The 18,850-nt window shown below is 40.7% G+C and overlaps 1 protein-coding gene and 1 long non-coding RNA gene across 2 annotated transcripts in view; one reads left to right on the plus strand and one right to left on the minus strand.

The window, feature by feature from the left end:
- Positions 1–12,241, minus strand: part of LOC140134650 (IgGFc-binding protein-like) — a 32,880-nt gene extending 20,639 nt beyond the window's left edge. The window contains exons 1-3 of the mRNA XM_072155113.1: positions 12,144–12,241; positions 7,899–7,952; positions 724–1,070 (exon numbers count right to left, since the gene is read on the minus strand). Of these exons, the coding sequence (XP_072011214.1) occupies positions 724–1,070; positions 7,899–7,950 (399 nt within the window). The 5' untranslated portion in view covers positions 7,951–7,952; positions 12,144–12,241. The remainder of the gene's footprint in view (positions 1–723; positions 1,071–7,898; positions 7,953–12,143) is intronic.
- Positions 12,242–12,635: 394 nt separating this feature from the next.
- Positions 12,636–13,438, plus strand: LOC140065580 (uncharacterized). The gene is made up of 3 exons (XR_011847960.1): positions 12,636–12,719; positions 13,190–13,318; positions 13,398–13,438. It is a non-coding gene; the product is annotated as an uncharacterized lncRNA (long non-coding RNA).
- Positions 13,439–18,850: the final 5,412 nt, after the last annotated feature.

The raw sequence follows: 18,850 nt of genomic DNA on the forward strand, positions 1-18,850 counted from the left end.
GCGCACAGTGAACGCCATAAAATGCAAGCCCACAAGAAAATAGCGCAAATGCGGTTTTTCACTATTTTCACTGCATTTGGATTTTTTTCCAGCTTCCCAGTACATGGCATGGAATATTACATAACGTCAGCATAAAGTGCAATTTGTTACACAGAAAACAAGTCCTTATACAGCTCTTTGAATGGAAAAATAAAAAAGTTTTAGATTTTTGAACGTGAGGAGTAAACAAAATTGAGACTCAAAAAAACAAAAAAAGGGCCTCGACGTTAAGGGGTTAATATTTTTTGACACACCAAAAAGGAATGTGGCTTTGTGAGAATGTGGCTTTGTGAAAATGGTCCTGGCATTGGTCACTTAACACCCCTATTTTGGGCCAACTGATCTCGCAGGCCCTATGGAACTGCTTGGCATTCCTTATAGGCAAATCCAACACAATCGAGGAGCACAGTTGTGAATGGTGCTAGGCACATGGATAGTGGTGGATGTTTCCAGGAACTTTGTCACATAAGCTGGAAGCTACAATTTTGCATATGAGACAAAATGACTATGTCTGAAGGACATCTTGTAGGAAATGTGCTAAGTGAAGACAAACAGGTCATGGTAGTCAACTTAATCCAGATATAGGAGGGAAGCTTTGTGTGTAGGTCTTTTGAAGCAATGGAGTCACCAAGTTTGAGCAAAAGTTTATGCAATACCTTAGGTTGTATATTAATCATTATTTACCCTTATATGACCAAATTCTCCTTTCTTGATCCCAATTGTATGGGGTCCTGTTAGGATGGTTACTTGACCCATATGGGAAACCGGAACATTTCCATGATTATCATTCTTTATTCGAATTGTAAACCTAGGGAGGTCTCCAACATCTTCATACACTGTGGCAAAGGTATATGTGCATGTGCCCATGAAGTCAAAGTCTGTATTATCCCAAGAACGGAGATGTAGGTTTCCTGATGCCCAGCACGAGTCCATTTTTGGTTTGACACACTTTGGCTTTCTATTTTCCATTACACAAACTCGACGAGAAGAACATTGTGTATATTGGCAAGATGGTGGGGGAGGACCTGAATCTAGGTAAAAAAAAAAAAAAATCAAATAGTTTAGTTAGTTACATTATTTTACCTTTAACACATGTTGCATGAGCGCCATAACTAAAGGTTGACCCAATGCCTACACTTTGCAGGCCAAATCTTTTTGTGGGATGGTCAACTAAGTCAGATTGTTTGCAAAGTAATATTTGAGATAACTGAAGTCCGTTCCAGGTATTTCATTCCATGTTGCTCTATAGAGGGGTCTCCCATCAAATCTTATGTCTGCCACTGAAGATGTTTCTGCTATGAAGATTGCATAGTTTTCAATGCTACGTTGACCATATAAGAAATAGGAGCTACAATAACTGTCAATGTCTTTGATAGTCATAAAAAATGGGTCATATTGGAACAGTTTGCCTCTTCCGCCTGTGTTGAAGTAGGTGACTTGTACTGGATTACTCGCCTCAATTCTCAATGGTATCCTTAATAGTTCTATTTCCAGTACCTGGCCAGATTCCAGGGTTTCTTTTTCTGGGTTGCATCGAAAACATAGTTGACCTCAATTTTACTTGCTGTAGTAACATAAATTAAAGGGGTATTCCGGGAATATGAACTTCTGACACAAAAACCCATGATGATATAAATAAATGAATATAACAATACTCAATGTCATTGGTCATAAAATGGAGCTTAAATAGTTTGATTTTATGATTTACAAAATTTATGGCCTCTCTAAAGTAGGTGGAGTTATCACTAAGATGGCCTCCACTGGAAACTACAAGTTCCATGATCCTTTAGTTCTCAGTAACTCCTCCTCCCTCTTCTGCTCTCCTCCCAGTGATGATCTAACAGGTTTTCTTGCTCTGTTACCATAGTAATGATGTGTAACTGCCATCACCAAAACACTGGCCATACTGGATGCACTGCAACCAACCGAGTGCAGCCAAACATAGTGGTGATCACATGACCTGCCCAGGCAGCTGCAGGACATGTGATGTGGACATGTGACCAGTGGCCATCTTCTGTCCTGTGTCTGCTCAGCAACGGACCGCGCTGAGGAAATTAACGGACTGATTAAAGGGCCAGTAGCATTTTAATTCTCCATCACAGTGTATGTCACCAGCATTTTCTGCTAAGGGGAGCAAAATTTTAAATAACAACTAATTACACATTAGCTTATATTTTAAGTACCCACTTGTATATGAATTATACTTATTCCTGGAATACCCCTTTAAGTCTGGGATCTGCTGAAAACATGTGGAGCTTACCATTAAAAACTTTGTTTCTTTATTTCATCTGTACATAAAAACTGTCCGACAGATGGTCATCAGAGGGAGAGGAAAGAGCAGGAGGTTCAGAGGCAACAGCCGTTTCTCGCTGTGTGGTGCTCTGGTCTTCCGTATATGGCGTGCTCAACTGTGTCTAAATGAAGTGGATGTGATGTAACAGCCCTGATAACCTGGCAACCACTACGCTTCCCGGAGGGAGAAGGAGATTCCGTCCACCTCCGAGACAATTCCGGTTTGTGATATACTCAAGTGCAGGTTAAAACATAAAAACATCCAATAACTCTTGAATGTAATAATAATGATAATGATATTTATTTATATAGCGCCAACAAATTCCTGCTGAAGAGCTTAAAGTCTATGGGGCACATTTACTAAGGGTCTGTCGGACGCATTTCCGTCGGGTTTCACGAATATTTACGATTTGCCCTGAATTGCACAAGGGTTTTTAGCGTACGCGATCAGATTTTGGCATCGGCACCAGCTTTCATGCGACATAAATCAGGGGCGTGACCGTCGGACAACCCGACTGATTCAGAGAGATTGTGGAATTTAACTTTCAAAATTGTGTCGCAAAACATGCACATACATGCATCGGGAAGAAGATGGTGAACTCCGGCGGACCTCATCGGGGAAGCGACACATGCCGCAATCTTAGTGAATTGCGGCAGCTCCGAATTCTCGTTGGACATTCCGGATTGGCGGACGAAACGGGATGGGTAAGTAAAGGTGCCCCTATAAATTATTCACTTCTATGAGCATCTTCAACATATAGAATTTTTTCAGGGAAGGAAAAGAAGTCAAACGAAGATGGAGTGGAAAAAGTCTTGTATCATATATGAGATAAATAGGGACTACAATAGAGTGTTATATACATCATGTTTTAGGGGAACAATGATAACTAGTTATAAAATATTCCCATATCATTTTTATTATTTTTAACCCTAAGGACCCATGGCATAAGTCCTTATTATCCATTGTGCTTCTCTTCTAAGGAGATCCTTGTGTCGATCTCCTCCGTTGGGAGGTATTGGTACATTTTCTAAACCCCTAAATTTCAGTATGGAGGTATCTCCTTTATGTACTTTTTCAACATTCTCTATAAGGCGTGGGGCCCACGAAATCTCACATATTAAAGTCTGATAGTTTTTCCTATGTAGAAATGGCCGCAAGGGGACGTAACCACATATACTATGAAGTGGGACTTACTTACAGATTGCAAAAATTGTTGCAATCTGATTTCTATCCCTCCAATACACAAGTATCTTGTCTTTATATTTTGTCGACAGAACGTACATTGACCATAACAGAAGTTTCAGCTTGGAACCATTCTGTTTAGCCAATTAATCTTGAGAGGGGGCAAACGACTAAGTACCACCACATCTTTTACTTCTCCTAAAAAATATTCTCCTTTTACTCCAATGGGTCCGCGATAAATTCTCTCAACTTAATATTGCTGCTTTCTGGAATACTTCATCAATATTTTCAGCGGAAATGTTTTCAAATCTTTTGCTTGCTTTATAAAAGAACTTTCTTCTCTATTGATACATTTAAATCTAACGAATTGTCCATATGGCACTGCCATTTTCACATGTTGTGGCTGTCATGATGTAATAAGCTATAAGTGTCAGTATCCTTTCTTTGGACTGTAGTAGTAAGAGAAGAATTTTTCACAATTTTTTTCAGAACGTCAAGAAATTCACATTTTGTTTCTGCGATATTTGAAGTAAGCAACATGCTCATGGTTTTGGTATTAATATAAACCACAAATTCTTGGAATTGTTCCTTGGTACCTCACCAAACCACGAATATGTCGTCCAGATATCGTACAAGCGCATGAATGTATCTGGCAAATTGATTGTTCATAGAATTTATTTATCCTCTAACACCGCTAGGAAGATATTCGTATAGGTGAAAGCCATGGCAGCCCCCATAGCAGTGCCATAGATTTGTTTATACCAATCTGACGAGGTGTTATTCGGCAGATTGAATAGAATAGCCTCACATATAAATTCTACGTAGGCTGTATTTATTCCTGAATTCATCAATACTTTTTCATAGCTTCTACTCTTAGTCCTAGAGGAATCTTTGTATACAAGCTTTCAACATCTACAATCGAGAGTTTGAAACCATCTTGGCAAGGGAACTTTTTAAGATTACGGAGAAAGTCCTTAATTTTTTTTAGATATGTGGGGATTTCCTGTAAGACAGGTCTAAGTTTCCGGTCGACATATTTTGACAGGGGTTTGGTAATTGAACCTACTCCTGCCACAATGAGCAATCCTGGAGGGGTCTGGAGGATTTTATGTATTTTCAGGAGAAAATACCATCCTGGCTTTTTGGGATGGGGGGGAAGTAATTTCTCAGATAGGGCTTTAGTAAGAATGCCTTTTTCGACTCCTAGACAGGCACATTATTGAGTTTTGATCTTGGGTTAATTTTTGATATACTTTGGTATTACTAAGTTGTCTATATTTTTCTTGCATATAATAGGTACTTGTTATTACTACCATTTTTTTATTACCAGGTTTTCATTGTTTTTTTTAACCAATTCAGTGCCTGTTTCTCTTCTATAGAAATATTTTGTGGGTCTTTTTCATAAACCAATGCTTTTATACTATATAACACATTCTTTTGAAATTGATTGAAGGCTCCCCTACATTTTCTGACTGTATTGAAGGATTTGGGGGCTTTTCCAAATCTTGAAGTGCTAAAAGTAACTCCTTATCCTGTGGTAGAGGTGGATCATTTATCATTTGAAGAGGGAATGCACTGCAAATATTAAAGAAGCATTCCACAAAGCAGCTACATTAAATCCAGAGGTTTTATTGACGACCAATAAGAGTAAGAGGAGAATGAATGCTCACGAAAAAAGACATTTTACAACTTTAGTCCTGTGGCTTAAAAAAAGGAAAAAAACCATATACAAGAACTGGTACATGTTAGGAGAAGATCCCCTTTTGAAGAAGTTTGGTTGAAACACCCCCTCTTATATCTTTTACATGAAGTAAATGCGTAAAATATGTGGTGGTACGTAGTCATTTCCCTTCTCTCAAATATAATTGGCTAAACAGAAGTTTCCAAGCTGAACCTCCTGTTGTGGTCAATGTATGTTCTGTATAAAGATGAGACACTTTTGTATCGGAGGGATAGAAATTCAATTGCAACAATTTTTTACATGTAAGTCTCACTTCATAGTATATCTAGTTTTTTGCCCTCGTGGCCAATTTTACATAGAAAAAACTACTAGGTCTTTATGTGTGAGATTTAGTGGGCATTGCTATTCAGTAAAAAGTGGAAAAGGTGCCCCACGCCTTATAGAGCATGTTAAAAAAGTACATAAAGGAGATACCTCCACACTGAAAATCGAGGGTATAGAAAAATTTACCAATACCTCCCAACGGAGGAGACACAAGGATCTCCTAAGCTAAGAAGCATGTTGGATAATAAGGACTAACGCCATGGGTCCTTGATTAAATTATAAAAATTTATTTTTATAAATGGTTATCGTTGTTCCCTTAAAACATGATGTATATAATAACGCTGTATTTTACACCCTATTTATCTCATACATGATACCAGTCTCTTTCCTCTCTTTCTTCGTATTACTGTTTTTTCTCCCCCGAATAAATACTATATATAGAAAATGCACTTAGAATTGAATCACAGTTAATCGACAGTTAATGGATGTTTTTGTGTCTTAACCTGCACTTGAATGAATCACAAGCCGGACGTGACTCGGAGGTGGACGGAATCTCTTCCTCCTTCCGGGAAGAATTGCGTTTGCCAGGTTACCAGGGCTGTTATGTCACATCTATTTCATTAAGACTCAAGTGAGGACGCTAAACACGGAAGGCTAGAGAAAGCGCCAGACAGCGTGAAATGGCAGTCGCCTCTGAATTTCCTGCTCGTACCTCTCCCCCGGATGAGTTTTTAAGTAGAGATGAAATACAGATAAATTGCCCTTCCAATACCAGGAAATAAAGATTTTTAAAAAATCTTTATTTGACTGAATAGACAATGTTTCATAATGTTTTGCTTAGAAGAGATTTTACATCATGTAGGACACATTCAGTCTCCCTCTAATTCCCATTAACAAAAATGACTTAAAGGGAACCTACCACCACGAATCTACCTATAAAGGTAGATCGGGTGGTAGGTGGATGTAAGGGACGTGAGGATAGCTCTTTTTAGAGCTAATCCTCACGTCCCCGCTAACTTTTGGTACACTTTATTCCCCTAATATGTAAATTTCGTTATGCGGCTACTGGGGCGTGGAGTAGCCGGCACAAGGCTACACAGCGCGGCTACTCTACACCCCAGTAGCCACATTACTCCTCCTACCTCGTCTGACAAGCCCGCTACTGCGCATGCGCAGTAGCTCCGGCCTCGGAGCTGGGACTGCTCAGCCGTCGTGCTGGCTACTCCACGCCCCAGTAGCCGCATAACGAAATTTACATATTAGGGGAATAAAGTGTACCAAAAGTTAGCGGGGACGTGAGGATTAGCTCTAAAAAGAGCTATCCTCACATCCCTTACATCCACCTACCACCCGATCTACCTTTATAGGTAGATTCGTGGTGGTAGGTTCTCTTTAAGGCTGTGTTCTTATGAGCCTGTGTATGCCTAAAGTCCTTATGCCCCCAGGATATACCAACAGTGGGACATATTTATCAGGACCTCTGCACGAGTGCCAGCATATGATAAAAGTCCCCCATCCTGTCCATTTGGTGCACCAATTTTGGAGGGTGAGGACCACTTCAATCGATAAGTAAGCTTATGTTAGGATTGAACATAAGAAAATCTTCTAATTTAATTACACTCCTCCTTCCAGTGACAGAAAATTATTAAAGACATTATTGATATTAGAAGATAAGATAAGACGGGGGTTGATTTACATTGAGGTCCCCGCATCTCCTGCTCACATAACAAGAAAAGGAATAGCATGTAGTCATGTGTAATGTCAGAATATTTCATAGTGTATGATAGTAAAATTAAAGAATACAGTAAAATTAAAATTGACCCTGACATGTAAGTTTAATGATTAGATTAAATAAATTAATTAATCATAAAAATAGATAATAAATAAAAATACTGGCTTGTAATACCACTCCTAACCACTTGGTGTGCTATTTGGAAGGATATACCTATAACAAGTGATTTGATCATGTGATTTACAATTTTCTTAAGGCACAATCATAACCTACAGAAAAACAAGTGTGTGACAGCGACCAATAGGACTCCAAATAATCTGCTGATATCAAAAGCAGCCATATCATTACTATGCAATGGGTTGGATCAGAAGCAGACAGCAAACCCTACTGGCCATACCATGTTAGTGCAGCTCGTTCCACTATACTAAAATCTGAGCTGAACTTCTGCAATCGCAACAGCATCCGCTTATCCGTCTGTATAGAAACATTGCTTCAGATATAGGCCGCTTATAGGGGAAGGTTGTTTTACCCCAAAGATCTCATATTGATGTTATGGAAATCTAATATCTTTTTTTTTTCTTCCAGAAAATTTCTTTAATTCGTGTTTCACTTAGAATGTATGAAATGACCTTATATATAGATCTTACCACACAATAAAGCGCCCAATATGTAAAACAGCAAAATTTCGAGGACCCACATTTCTGAAATACATAGAGACAAAAATCTTGTTATTATACAGCAAAGAGTCAAAGAAACATCAGAGAGGAACATGAGTTTTTATTTCACAGCCTATCCAGTCACCCCAAGTGTAAGCATGTCAATGTGTCCTGTACCCCAAACATCAGTGTATCATGCCCCCAAGTGTAAGAATGTCAATGTGTCCTGTACCCCAAACATCAGTGTATCATGCCCCCAAGTGTAAGAATGTCAATGTGTCCTGTACCCCAAATATCAGTGTATCATGCCCCCAAGTGTAAGAATGTCAATGTATCCTGTACCCCAAGTATCAGTGTTTCATGTCCCCAAGTGTAAGAATGTCAATGTGTCCTGTACCCCAAATATCAGTGTATCATGCCCCCAAGTGTAAGTGTGCCAATGTGTCCTGTACCCCAAGTATCAGTGTATCATGCCCCCAAGTGTAAGCGTTTCAATGTGTCCTGTACCCCAAACATCAGTGCATCATGCCCCCAAGTGTAAGAATGTCAATGTGTCCTGTACCCCAAGTATCAGTGTATCATGCCCCCAAGTGTAAGTGTGTCAATGTGTCCTGTACCCCAAACATCAGTGTATCATGCCCCCAAGTATAAGCGTGTCAATTTGTCCTGTACCCCGAGTATCAATGTATCATGCCCCAAGTGTAAGCGTGTCAATATGTCTTGTACCCCAAGTATCAGTGTATCACGCCCCCAAGTGTAAGCATGTCAATATGTCTTGTACCCCAAGTATCAGTGTATCATGCCCCCAAGTGTAAGCATGTCAATATGTCTTGTACCCCAAGTATCAGTGTATCATGCCCCCAAGTGTAAGCATGTCAATGTGTCCTGTACCCTAAGTATCAATGTATCATGCCCCCAAGTGTAAGCATGTCAATGTATCCTGTACCCCAAACATCAGTGTATCATCATGCTCCCAAGTGTAAGCGTGTCAATGTGTCTTGTACCCCAAGTATCAGTGTATCATGCCCCCAAGTGTAAGTGTGTCAATGTGTCCTGTACCCCAAGTATCAGTGTATCATGCCCAAATTGTAAGTGTGTCAATGTGTCCTGTACCCCAAGTATCAGCGTATCATGCCCCAAGTGTAAGCGTGTCAATGTGTCCTGTACCCCAACTATCAGTGTATCATGCCCCCAAGTGTAAGCATGTCAATGTGTCCTGTACCCCAAGTATCAGTGTATCATGCCCCCAAGTGTAAGCATGTCAATGTGTCCTGTACCCCAAGTATCAGTGTATCATGCCCCCAAGTGTAAGCATGTCAATGTGTCCTGTACCCCAACTATCAGAGTATCATGCCCCCAAGTGTGACTGTATCAATGTCCTGTATTTCAAGGTTCTTTGTACTGTACCCAGAGTGTAGGAGTGTCAATGTCCTGCACCCCAAGTATCTTTCTACTATACCACAAGTGTCAGTGTGATTTTGCCCCCCCCTGTTATTTTATCCTATATTCTGTTGTCTTGTTCCCAAAGTATCAGTGTCTCAATTTATTAAGCCTCAGTGTGTCATTGTGCTGTACCCCAAGTTTCAGCATGTCCCTATTTTTCTAGAGTCTTTATTATGTATTCCCAATTGTCAGCATGTCCCTGTCCTGTACCCAAATTCTCAGTATATCATTGTCCTGTACCCCAAGTAGCTTTATCCTGTACATTTTCAATGTGTCATTTTCCTGTGTTTAAGTGTAAGACCAGCTCAAGACTAACATTATTGAGGCACAATTGTGCATCCATATGACATCTATAGATAATCTACTGTACTGTAGGTCACTAGACTAGTGGTCAAATGAGGTCCTGCAGCCGTAGTATTACCCTTATTCTACTGTCTTGTCCTCTGAGCATCAGGGCCTCACCATTTACATGATTTGTTACATTCCATGACAAGTTTTCTATAGATTATCTATAATATAGTAAAGTTGTGTGTAAGGAGAATGGTTCATGTGTTGTGCAGATCAGGAGCGAGCGGCCTCTACAATTACATGGTGTAAGTGATCTGACAACGAGGAAGCGGCTTGCAGTCTGGACTCCTGCCACCAGAGAGAAGACTTGTCATGTACAAACCCGTCCAACCACCGCGAGGAGGAGCACAACGAGATGTAATCATCCGCCTGCCAAATTATTAACACAACTGACAGGTCATTTGTTTCCCACTACGTCCCGGCTTATCTGCTGTCACTACACACTCATCCTACAATTGGGGCCACAGGGTCAGTATAAGGTGATGAATTCATGAATATTTATGAACTGAACTGACAAAAGGAAATAAAAACAATTATTTTCTCACACAGGGATCCAAGAACAGCCCGTTTTTCTGAAGAAAATTTAATTGAATATGCAAAAGCCTATAGATAATTGTATTCACATTGGGCCATATTTATTAAAAACAGTGCAGTTACCTGTGTAGTGTGCAGGGGGCGCCAGATTCCAGATTTCTCTCGCCCGTTCTCCATTAATCTGGTGCCCCCTTCACTGCCCCGACAGAGTGCACCTCTCTTTTTTTGGTGCACCTTTAACATAGGGCATGCAACACATTTCTGTCGGACATTGCATAATAAATGTGTCGCACTTTGCCCCGGAACGCCGTGTCGCATGAAGAATAGTGCAGCAACGCCACAAAATGGACGCATGCAACACAAATATGGGGAAAATACTTCTTAAATACCTGTGCAAGCAGTTTGCATTGAAAAGAACGTGCAGAGTGCAACAGAAAATTGGCACAATCATCTAAGCCCTTTCAGTTCTAAGCAATTTTATGACTTTAGGACCAAGACTGATTTTTTACATTTGCCCTGTGTCATTATAGGAGGTTATACCTTTGTAACGCTATAACATATCCAAGGGATTTTGAGATTGTTTTCTCATCATACATTGTATTTCAAATTAATAGAAAATTTTTGATGATATATTTTGTGTTTAGTTATGAAAAATGGAAATTGGGCAAAAAGTTAAAAATTTTCAGCTTTTCAGGCAGATTGTCCTAGAACCCAAGTAACTTTATAACTAACATTTCCCACATGTTTGCTGTATATTAGCTTTAGGGGACAGTATTATATTAGTTATATTCTTGTACATAGGGGGCAGTATTATAGTAGTTATATTCTTGTACATAGGGGGCAGTATTATAGTAGTTATATTCTTGTACATAGGGGGCAGTATTATAGTAGTTATATTCTTGTACATAGGGGCAGTATTATAGTAGTTATATTCCTGTACATAGGGGGCAGTATTATAGTAGTTATATTCCTGTACATAGGGGCAGTATTATAGTAGTTATATTCTTGTACATAGGGGCAGTTTTATAGTAGTTATATTCTTGTACATAGGGGGCAGTATTATAGTAGTTATATTCTTGTACATAGGGGACAGTATTATAGTAGTTATATTCCTGTACATAGGGGGCAGTATTATAGTAGTTATATTCTTGTACATAGGGGGCAGTATTATAGTAGTTATATTCTTGTACATAGGAGGCAGTATTATAGTAGTTATATTCTTGTACATAGGGGGCAGTATTATAGTAGTTATATTCTTGTACATAGGGGCAGTATTATAGTAGTTATATTCTTGTACATAGGGGCAGTTTTATAGTAGTTATATTCTTGTACATAGGGGGCAGTATTATAGTAGTTATATTCCTGTACATAGGGGGCAGTATTATAGTAGCTATATTCTTGGTCATAAGGGTTAGTATTATAGTAGCTATATTCTTAACATATGTTTATTTTAGCCATAGCACCACCAAAAGAGTAAGGAAGGATTACATATGGGAAATGGGCTGTCTAAGAAATCCACTTAATGCTCCTCAGAAATAAATATGATTTTTTTCCTCTCAGTGGACGTCTACATTATGGAATCTAATCTATTCAAATGGGTTATCTGAAAGTAGTTTTTCTAAGCTAAAGATCCCGTTCAAAAGCAGTTAGGTTGAGGTTACATCATGCAATTTTGTTTTATTATTTTAATTAACTTTAATTGATTTACCGGTTTTTCAATTTTTTCAATTCGCCACTTATCTTTTATCCTATTTTTTCCACATTTACAAATGTAAAAAAATAAATTTCAAACATTTTAATTTGTAAGCTTTATTTTTTTAAATTCAAAGAATAAACCTTTTACTTTCTGGTGGGTGTTTAAACATTCACAAGCAAGTCTTAAATGACTTTATATATAATTAGAATTCTTACCTGCTCCTCTCTTCCCCCGGACTGTGATTACCTTGGCATAGGGCAGTGTTTATATAGGTTACTGCATCTTTACCGCTCACTTCTAAAGCCAATTTGATATCTTTAAAAAGTAATCACATCCAGGGCACCGCCCTTCACTATTGTGCAAGATACAGTGAGCTCAGTTCATGGAGACTGGCAGGGGACCAACTTCAACATTTCTTGGAAGTGACAGGGAACAGGATAATTTATATCTTTCCATAATATCTCTATAGAGTTTGTTTCAATGTTAATTCCTTATGGCATTAATGTGATTTATTATTAATGAATATTGTATAATATGTGAAGATGGCTTTAGCTGTAGACATTGTTTGACTGAAATGAGCTTTTTTATATCAGACCGGAGAATAAACAACCCCCATCCACCAGCACCAGATCTAAAACAACAAAACAGAACCTGTAACACAGCTCTGTGGTGCCCACCTTTGGTCACTGATGTGCGGAGTCTGGGTGGCAGACCTGATAATGATCTGATATTGATGACCAGTGATAAGTCTGGGATTGGACTGACCCAACAGAGAACCAGAGGAGCATCAGGTGGGCCCAATTTATTACACAACAATAGATTCTATTTCCTAAGGGTTAATTGAGGATGAGCCCAAAAAAACAGATTTGGTGGGCTCAAGGAACTCCTCTTGGGTTTATGGTACAAGTCCAATGGGAATATAAATGTAGTTGCAGAATTGCTCTTGAGGACCATAACTGATTGCATACTGCAGGTTGCTGTGTAGGCCTTTGATAAAACATGGAGCCATTTGAATTTAGAAGTCTGGACTTTTGTATACATAAATATTTAGTAATTTGGAGAAACAATGAGGATGTGTGTTCACCCAATCCTTTTTCTTCTACCTTGCACTGTTGGAAAAGGGTTTGGATAAACTTCTTGTTTGGCACACTTTCATTTAACGTGTATGGGCAACACTGTTGAAATTTCAGCAAACCTTTTGTAGACAATAACACCAACCTGTATGGTGAACCTACTTACTTCTTTTTGTCTATTTGTTAAGGGTACAATTGGTAAAATTTGATCATGGGAATCTTCTTTCCAAGTGGGTTCCTGAGACTGGAATGCATGTATCAATGGAAAATGGGAGTGCTACAATCAACTGTAACTGGAAAATAGACACCTGGCTAATGTAAGCAACTTGATCACTGGAAACTTATCCCCATATGTTAAATTACAGGGAAAGTTATATCTGTTCTTTCATTTTTCAGCCAAGATAGTGGAAGAGGCATCTTCACTGTATCTGGGTTAAAGGGGTTCTCTGGAGGAGGAAAAACATGGCTGCAGTCTTCCAAAAACAGCGCCTCACCTGACCGTGGGTAGTGTGTGGTATTGCAACTAAGCTCCATTCATTTCTATACAGCTGAGCTGCAATACCTGCACACACCATGGTCAGGAGTGGCGCTGTTTTTGGAAGACTGCAGCCATGTTTTTTCCACCTCCAGAGAACCCCTTTAACTTACTCCATTATAATGGGGATTCGCAGAATTGATCCAGGTGTACCATCGATATCCCTGCTGGACTGCCAATCTAGTATTCAAAATGTCGACATCCAGTTGTTCGGTAGACTTAGGTAATACAAAGAAATGGTGATTTGTTCAAATTTAAGGGTTTTAGGGTAAGCATCATGTTTCTTAAGCATGTTTGCCAAATAAGTATAGACCCTGCTATGCAAACATTGATCCTGGACTAGAAATCCTAAATAAATATAGGCAAAAGAAACAGTAATCCGGCACTTCAGAGGTCCATAAAAAATATTCTTGTCTTTATTTTCAACGCATTAAAAATGGCAATTACAGTAGATTAGTATTGGCATATCCACCAACGCGTTTCAACAAAATATCTAGACTTTGAGGGAGATGTTTTTGTCAAAGCACGTTGGTGGATATGCTGATACTAATCTGCTATAACTGCCATTTTTAATGCATTGAAAATAAAGACAAGAATATTTTTAATGGACCTCTGAAGTGCCGGATTCCTGTTCCTCTTGCCTTACTTTCGTCCCTGGTTCCTGGAATGATTCCGAGCACACAGCATCCTATGGTCTGGCGAGCTGAAGATCCAAAACCAGGCAACTTGATTAAAAAAAGAATAGTATTACACTTAGACCATAGATCAGATTCAACTGCATTATTGGCATCAGACCAGACTATTCCCAAAATACAGACCCCATAAGACACTATTTACAAATTATTATCCCTAAAAATTACAGATGCTAGTCCAGATTATCCCCAAAAATATAGACTGTCCCTAATCCAAGAAACATGCAATGACTGTCCCTAATATGCAGACCAAAGACCATCCTAAAGTACAATGCATAGAATGCATTGTACCAGACTAGACTATCCCAAAAATACAGACCCAAGATAAGATTTACCTCAGTAATAGACTAAGTTAATTCTGTACATCTGTTAATATGGGGTTAATACTTTGGGGATAGTCAGTCTGGGGTGTATATTTTTGAGACAGTCTGGTTGGGGGTCTGTATTTAAGGGACTGTCTGCTCATCCGTCTTGATTTCAGTAATAGTCATATTATAGTACTGTATTAAGGTATAGCCTGGCACCGGATTTCTGTTTTGGCTTTAGTGTGGTTGGGAGGTCTTATCTGGATTTTGTGTATGTCCATGAGCTTAGCACCTCAACATGTTTGGAAAGATGCTCTAAAATGACTAAATCTTTTCACAGTATCTAATCATGTCCTGTTAATCCACAAATTTCTTTCTAGTTACGTTTATGACACCCTAAAATATCTTCTCCAAGATGTTGCACGATCAGCTGTTAACTGGCAGGTGAGATCTACAAAGGCTTTCGTAAGCTTGGGTTTTGTTATGGTGTCTCATCACGACAATCCTTTTCCATATGCATTGTGTTTCGCTCTTTCTTTCATTGGTAAGATAAAAACAGTTGTTTTTTGCTCATTAATGTACACTCTGCATCCCAACTTGACAGAAGAAAAACACAAATGTAGATATTTTTGTTATACAAAAATGTTGATATACCATATATACTCGAGTATAAGCCGACCCGAGTATAAGCCGAGACCCCTAATTTTACCACCGAAAACTGGGAAAACCTATTGACTCGAGTATAAGCCGAGGGTGTAGTATACAGCCAGTCCCCATGTAGTATACAGCCAACCAGCCCCCATGTAGTATACAGCCTGCCCCCAAGTAGTATACAGCCTGCCCCCCAGTAGTATACAGCCTGCCCCCAGTAGTATACAGCTTGTCCCCGTGCAGTATACAGCCTGCCCCCAGTAGCATACAGCTTTCCCCCAGTAGTATACAGCCTGCCCCCAGTAGTATACAGCCTGCCCCCAGTAGTACACAGCCTGCCCCCAGTAGTATAAAGCTTGTCCCCAGTAGTATACAGCCTGCCCCCATCAGTATACAGTCTGCCCTCAGTAGTATACAGCCTGCCCCCATCAGTATACAGTCTGCCCTCAGTAGTATACAGCAGCCCCTATTAGTATACAGATAAAGAAATAAACTTAATACTCACCCTCCGTTTTCCCGATGTTCGTCGCGGCTCCCGGCGGCTTCCGATCCCCATCGCGGCTCCCGGCGGTTTCTTCACTCTTCTCTGGCCGGGAGAACGCGCCGGCCGTCGCACACTGTGATGCAGCGCTGTCGCCGCTGATGACGTCATCCGTCGCATCACTGTGTGCGACGGCCGGCAGATCGCATGAACGCGACTCTGTCGGCTAGAGAAGACAGAAGAGAAGACACGGGGAGCCGCCGGGAGCCGCGAGGAACATCGGGGACACTGGAGGGTGAGTATTAATTTATTTTTTTTTTTATCATTGACTCGTGTATAAGCCGAGGCGAGGTTTTTCAGCACATTTTTTGTGCTGAGAAACTCGGCTTATACACGAGTATATACTTATTAAGCAAGAAAAAGTGAAATATCAAATAGTCATAAGTATTCTGAACCTTTGCTCAGTATTGTGTAGAAGCAGCTTTTGAGCTAAAACGAAGTGACAGGGAACAGGATAATTTATATCTTTCCATAATATCTCTATAGAGTTTGTTTCAATGTTAATTCCTTATGGCATTAATGTGATTTATTATTAATGAATATTGTATAATATGTGAAGATGGCTTTAGCTGTAGACATTGTTTGACTGAAATGAGCTTTTTTATATCAGACCGGAGAATAAACAACCCCCATCCACCAGCACCAGATCTAAAACAACAAAACAGAACCTGTAACACAGCTCTGTTATCTGTGGTGCCCACCTTTGGTCACTGATGTGCGGAGTCTGGGTGGCAGACCTGATAATGATCTGATATTGATGACCAGTGATAAGTCTGGGATTGGACCGACCCAACAGAGAACCAGAGGAGCATCAGGTGGGCCCAATTTATTACACAACAATAGATTCTATTTCCTAAGGGTTAATTGAGGATGAGCCCAAAAAAAACATATCTGGTGGGCTCAAGGAACTCCTCTTGGGTTTATGGTACAAGTCCAATGGGAATATAAATGTAGTTGCAGAATTGCTCTTGAGGACCATAACTGATTGCATACTGCAGGTTGCTGTGTAGGCCTTTGATAAAACATGGAGCCATTTGAATTTAGAAGTCTGGATTTTGTATACATAAATATTTAGTAATTTGGAGAAACAATGAGGATGTGTGTTCACCCAATACTTTTTCCTCTACCTTGCACTGTTGGAAAAGGGTTTGGTTAAACTTCTTGTTTGGCACACTTTGGCACCCCTAATTTTACCACCGAAAACTGGGAAAACCTATTGACTCGAGTATAAGCCGAGGGTGTAGTATACAGCCAGTCCCCATGTAGTATACAGCCAACCAGCCCCCATGTAGTATACAGCCTGCCCCCAAGTAGTATACAGCCTGCCCCCCAGTAGTATACAGCCTGCCCCCAGTAGTATACAGCTTGTCCCCGTGCAGTATACAGCCTGCCCCCAGTAGTATACAGCTTTCCCCCAGTAGTATACAGCCTGCCCCCAGTAGTATACAGCCTGCCCCCAGTAGTACACAGCCTGCCCCCAGTAGTATAAAGCTTGTCCCCAGTAGTATACAGCCTGCCCCCATCAGTATACAGTCTGCCCTCAGTAGTATACAGCCTGCCCCCATCAGTATACAGTCTGCCCTCAGTAGTATACAGCAGCCCCTATTAGTATACAGATAAAGAAATAAACTTAATACTCACCCTCCGTTTTCCCGATGTTCGTCGCGGCTCCCGGCGGCTTCCGATCCCCATCGTGGCTCCCGGCGGTTTCTTCACTCTTCTCTGGCCGGGAGAACGCGCCGGCCGTCGCACACTGTGATGCAGCGCTGTCGCCGCTGATGACGTCATCCGTCGCATCACTGTGTGCGACGGCCGGCAGATCGCATGAACGCGACTCTGTCGGCTAGAGAAGACAGAAGAGAAGACACGGGGAGCCGCCGGGAGCCGCGAGGAACATCGGGGACACTGGAGGGTGAGTATTAATTTATTTTTTTTTTATCATTGACTCGTGTATAAGCCGAGGCGAGGTTTTTCAGCACATTTTTTGTGCTGAGAAACTCGGCTTATACACGAGTATATACTTATTAAGCAAGAAAAAGTGAAATATCAAATAGTCATAAGTATTCTGAACCTTTGCTCAGTATTGTGTAGAAGCAGCTTTTGAGCTAAAACGACGTTTAGAATGTCGTGGCAGATCCCACATAAAATTAACGATCTGTATTCATCATTCCTTTAAAATTACCTTCACAAGGTATGCAGTAGGTGTAGGTTAGAACCTACGCGTGTTGGCTAACTACTAAGCCTTACTCATGGTACCGTATTTTCTGGATGATAAGGCGCACATAAAAGCCTAGGATTTCCTTAGAAATCCAAAGTGCGCCTTATAGTCCGTTGCGCCCTATGTATGGAGGAGGGCAGCGGACCATACTTACATAGGTCCCCGCTACCGGAGACCGGAGACAGCAGATCTCCAGCGGGGACTGCAGACCACACGGCACAAACAACTTCTGCCGCGTCGGTCTGCAGTTCCCGCTGGAGATCTGCTGTCACCGGTAGCGGGGATCTATGTAAGTAGGGTCCGCTGCCCTCCTCCACCTGAATGGACCCCCTTCCCCGGAGACCACTCACCTCTTGCCGCTCTCACCTCCGCTCCGTTTTCTGCCACGCCCCCGGACCTCCGCCACGCCCCCTGCCACCCTGCCCCTTATAGTCCGGTGCGCCTTATATATGGAATTTTTCCATATATAAAGCGTTTTCTACTAATGCGCCTTATAGTCCGGTGTGCCTAATGGCCCGGAAAATACGGTACTCAGACTTGGAAGTTAGCCGAAACGCGTAGGTTCTTACCAACACCTATTGCATACCTTGTCAGTAGTAAAGGGAAAAGCAGCACTCTGTTTCCGACTCAATCTAGCCATTTTCAAGCAGTAAAAACCGGGTTACACAGCGGGTTTAAAACCCCCTGTGGGATGTGACGTCAGAGATGACGTTGAACAATGTGAAAAAATTCATGAATATTCCAAATATAAAAAAAACAGATCAAATACATAATCAATGTTGCACAGGTGTCAAGAAATATCTACTTGTATGAATATGTGAGAATTAACAAGAGAACATTCATGAGATGAACCTCCGGCCAGTCTGAGGTCCAGAGCACTCTGGAAGAGGTTTTGAGGATATCTCTG

This window comes from Engystomops pustulosus, chromosome 6, assembly GCF_040894005.1.
Source record: "Engystomops pustulosus chromosome 6, aEngPut4.maternal, whole genome shotgun sequence".
In the NCBI taxonomy this organism is placed as follows: domain Eukaryota; kingdom Metazoa; phylum Chordata; class Amphibia; order Anura; family Leptodactylidae; genus Engystomops; species Engystomops pustulosus.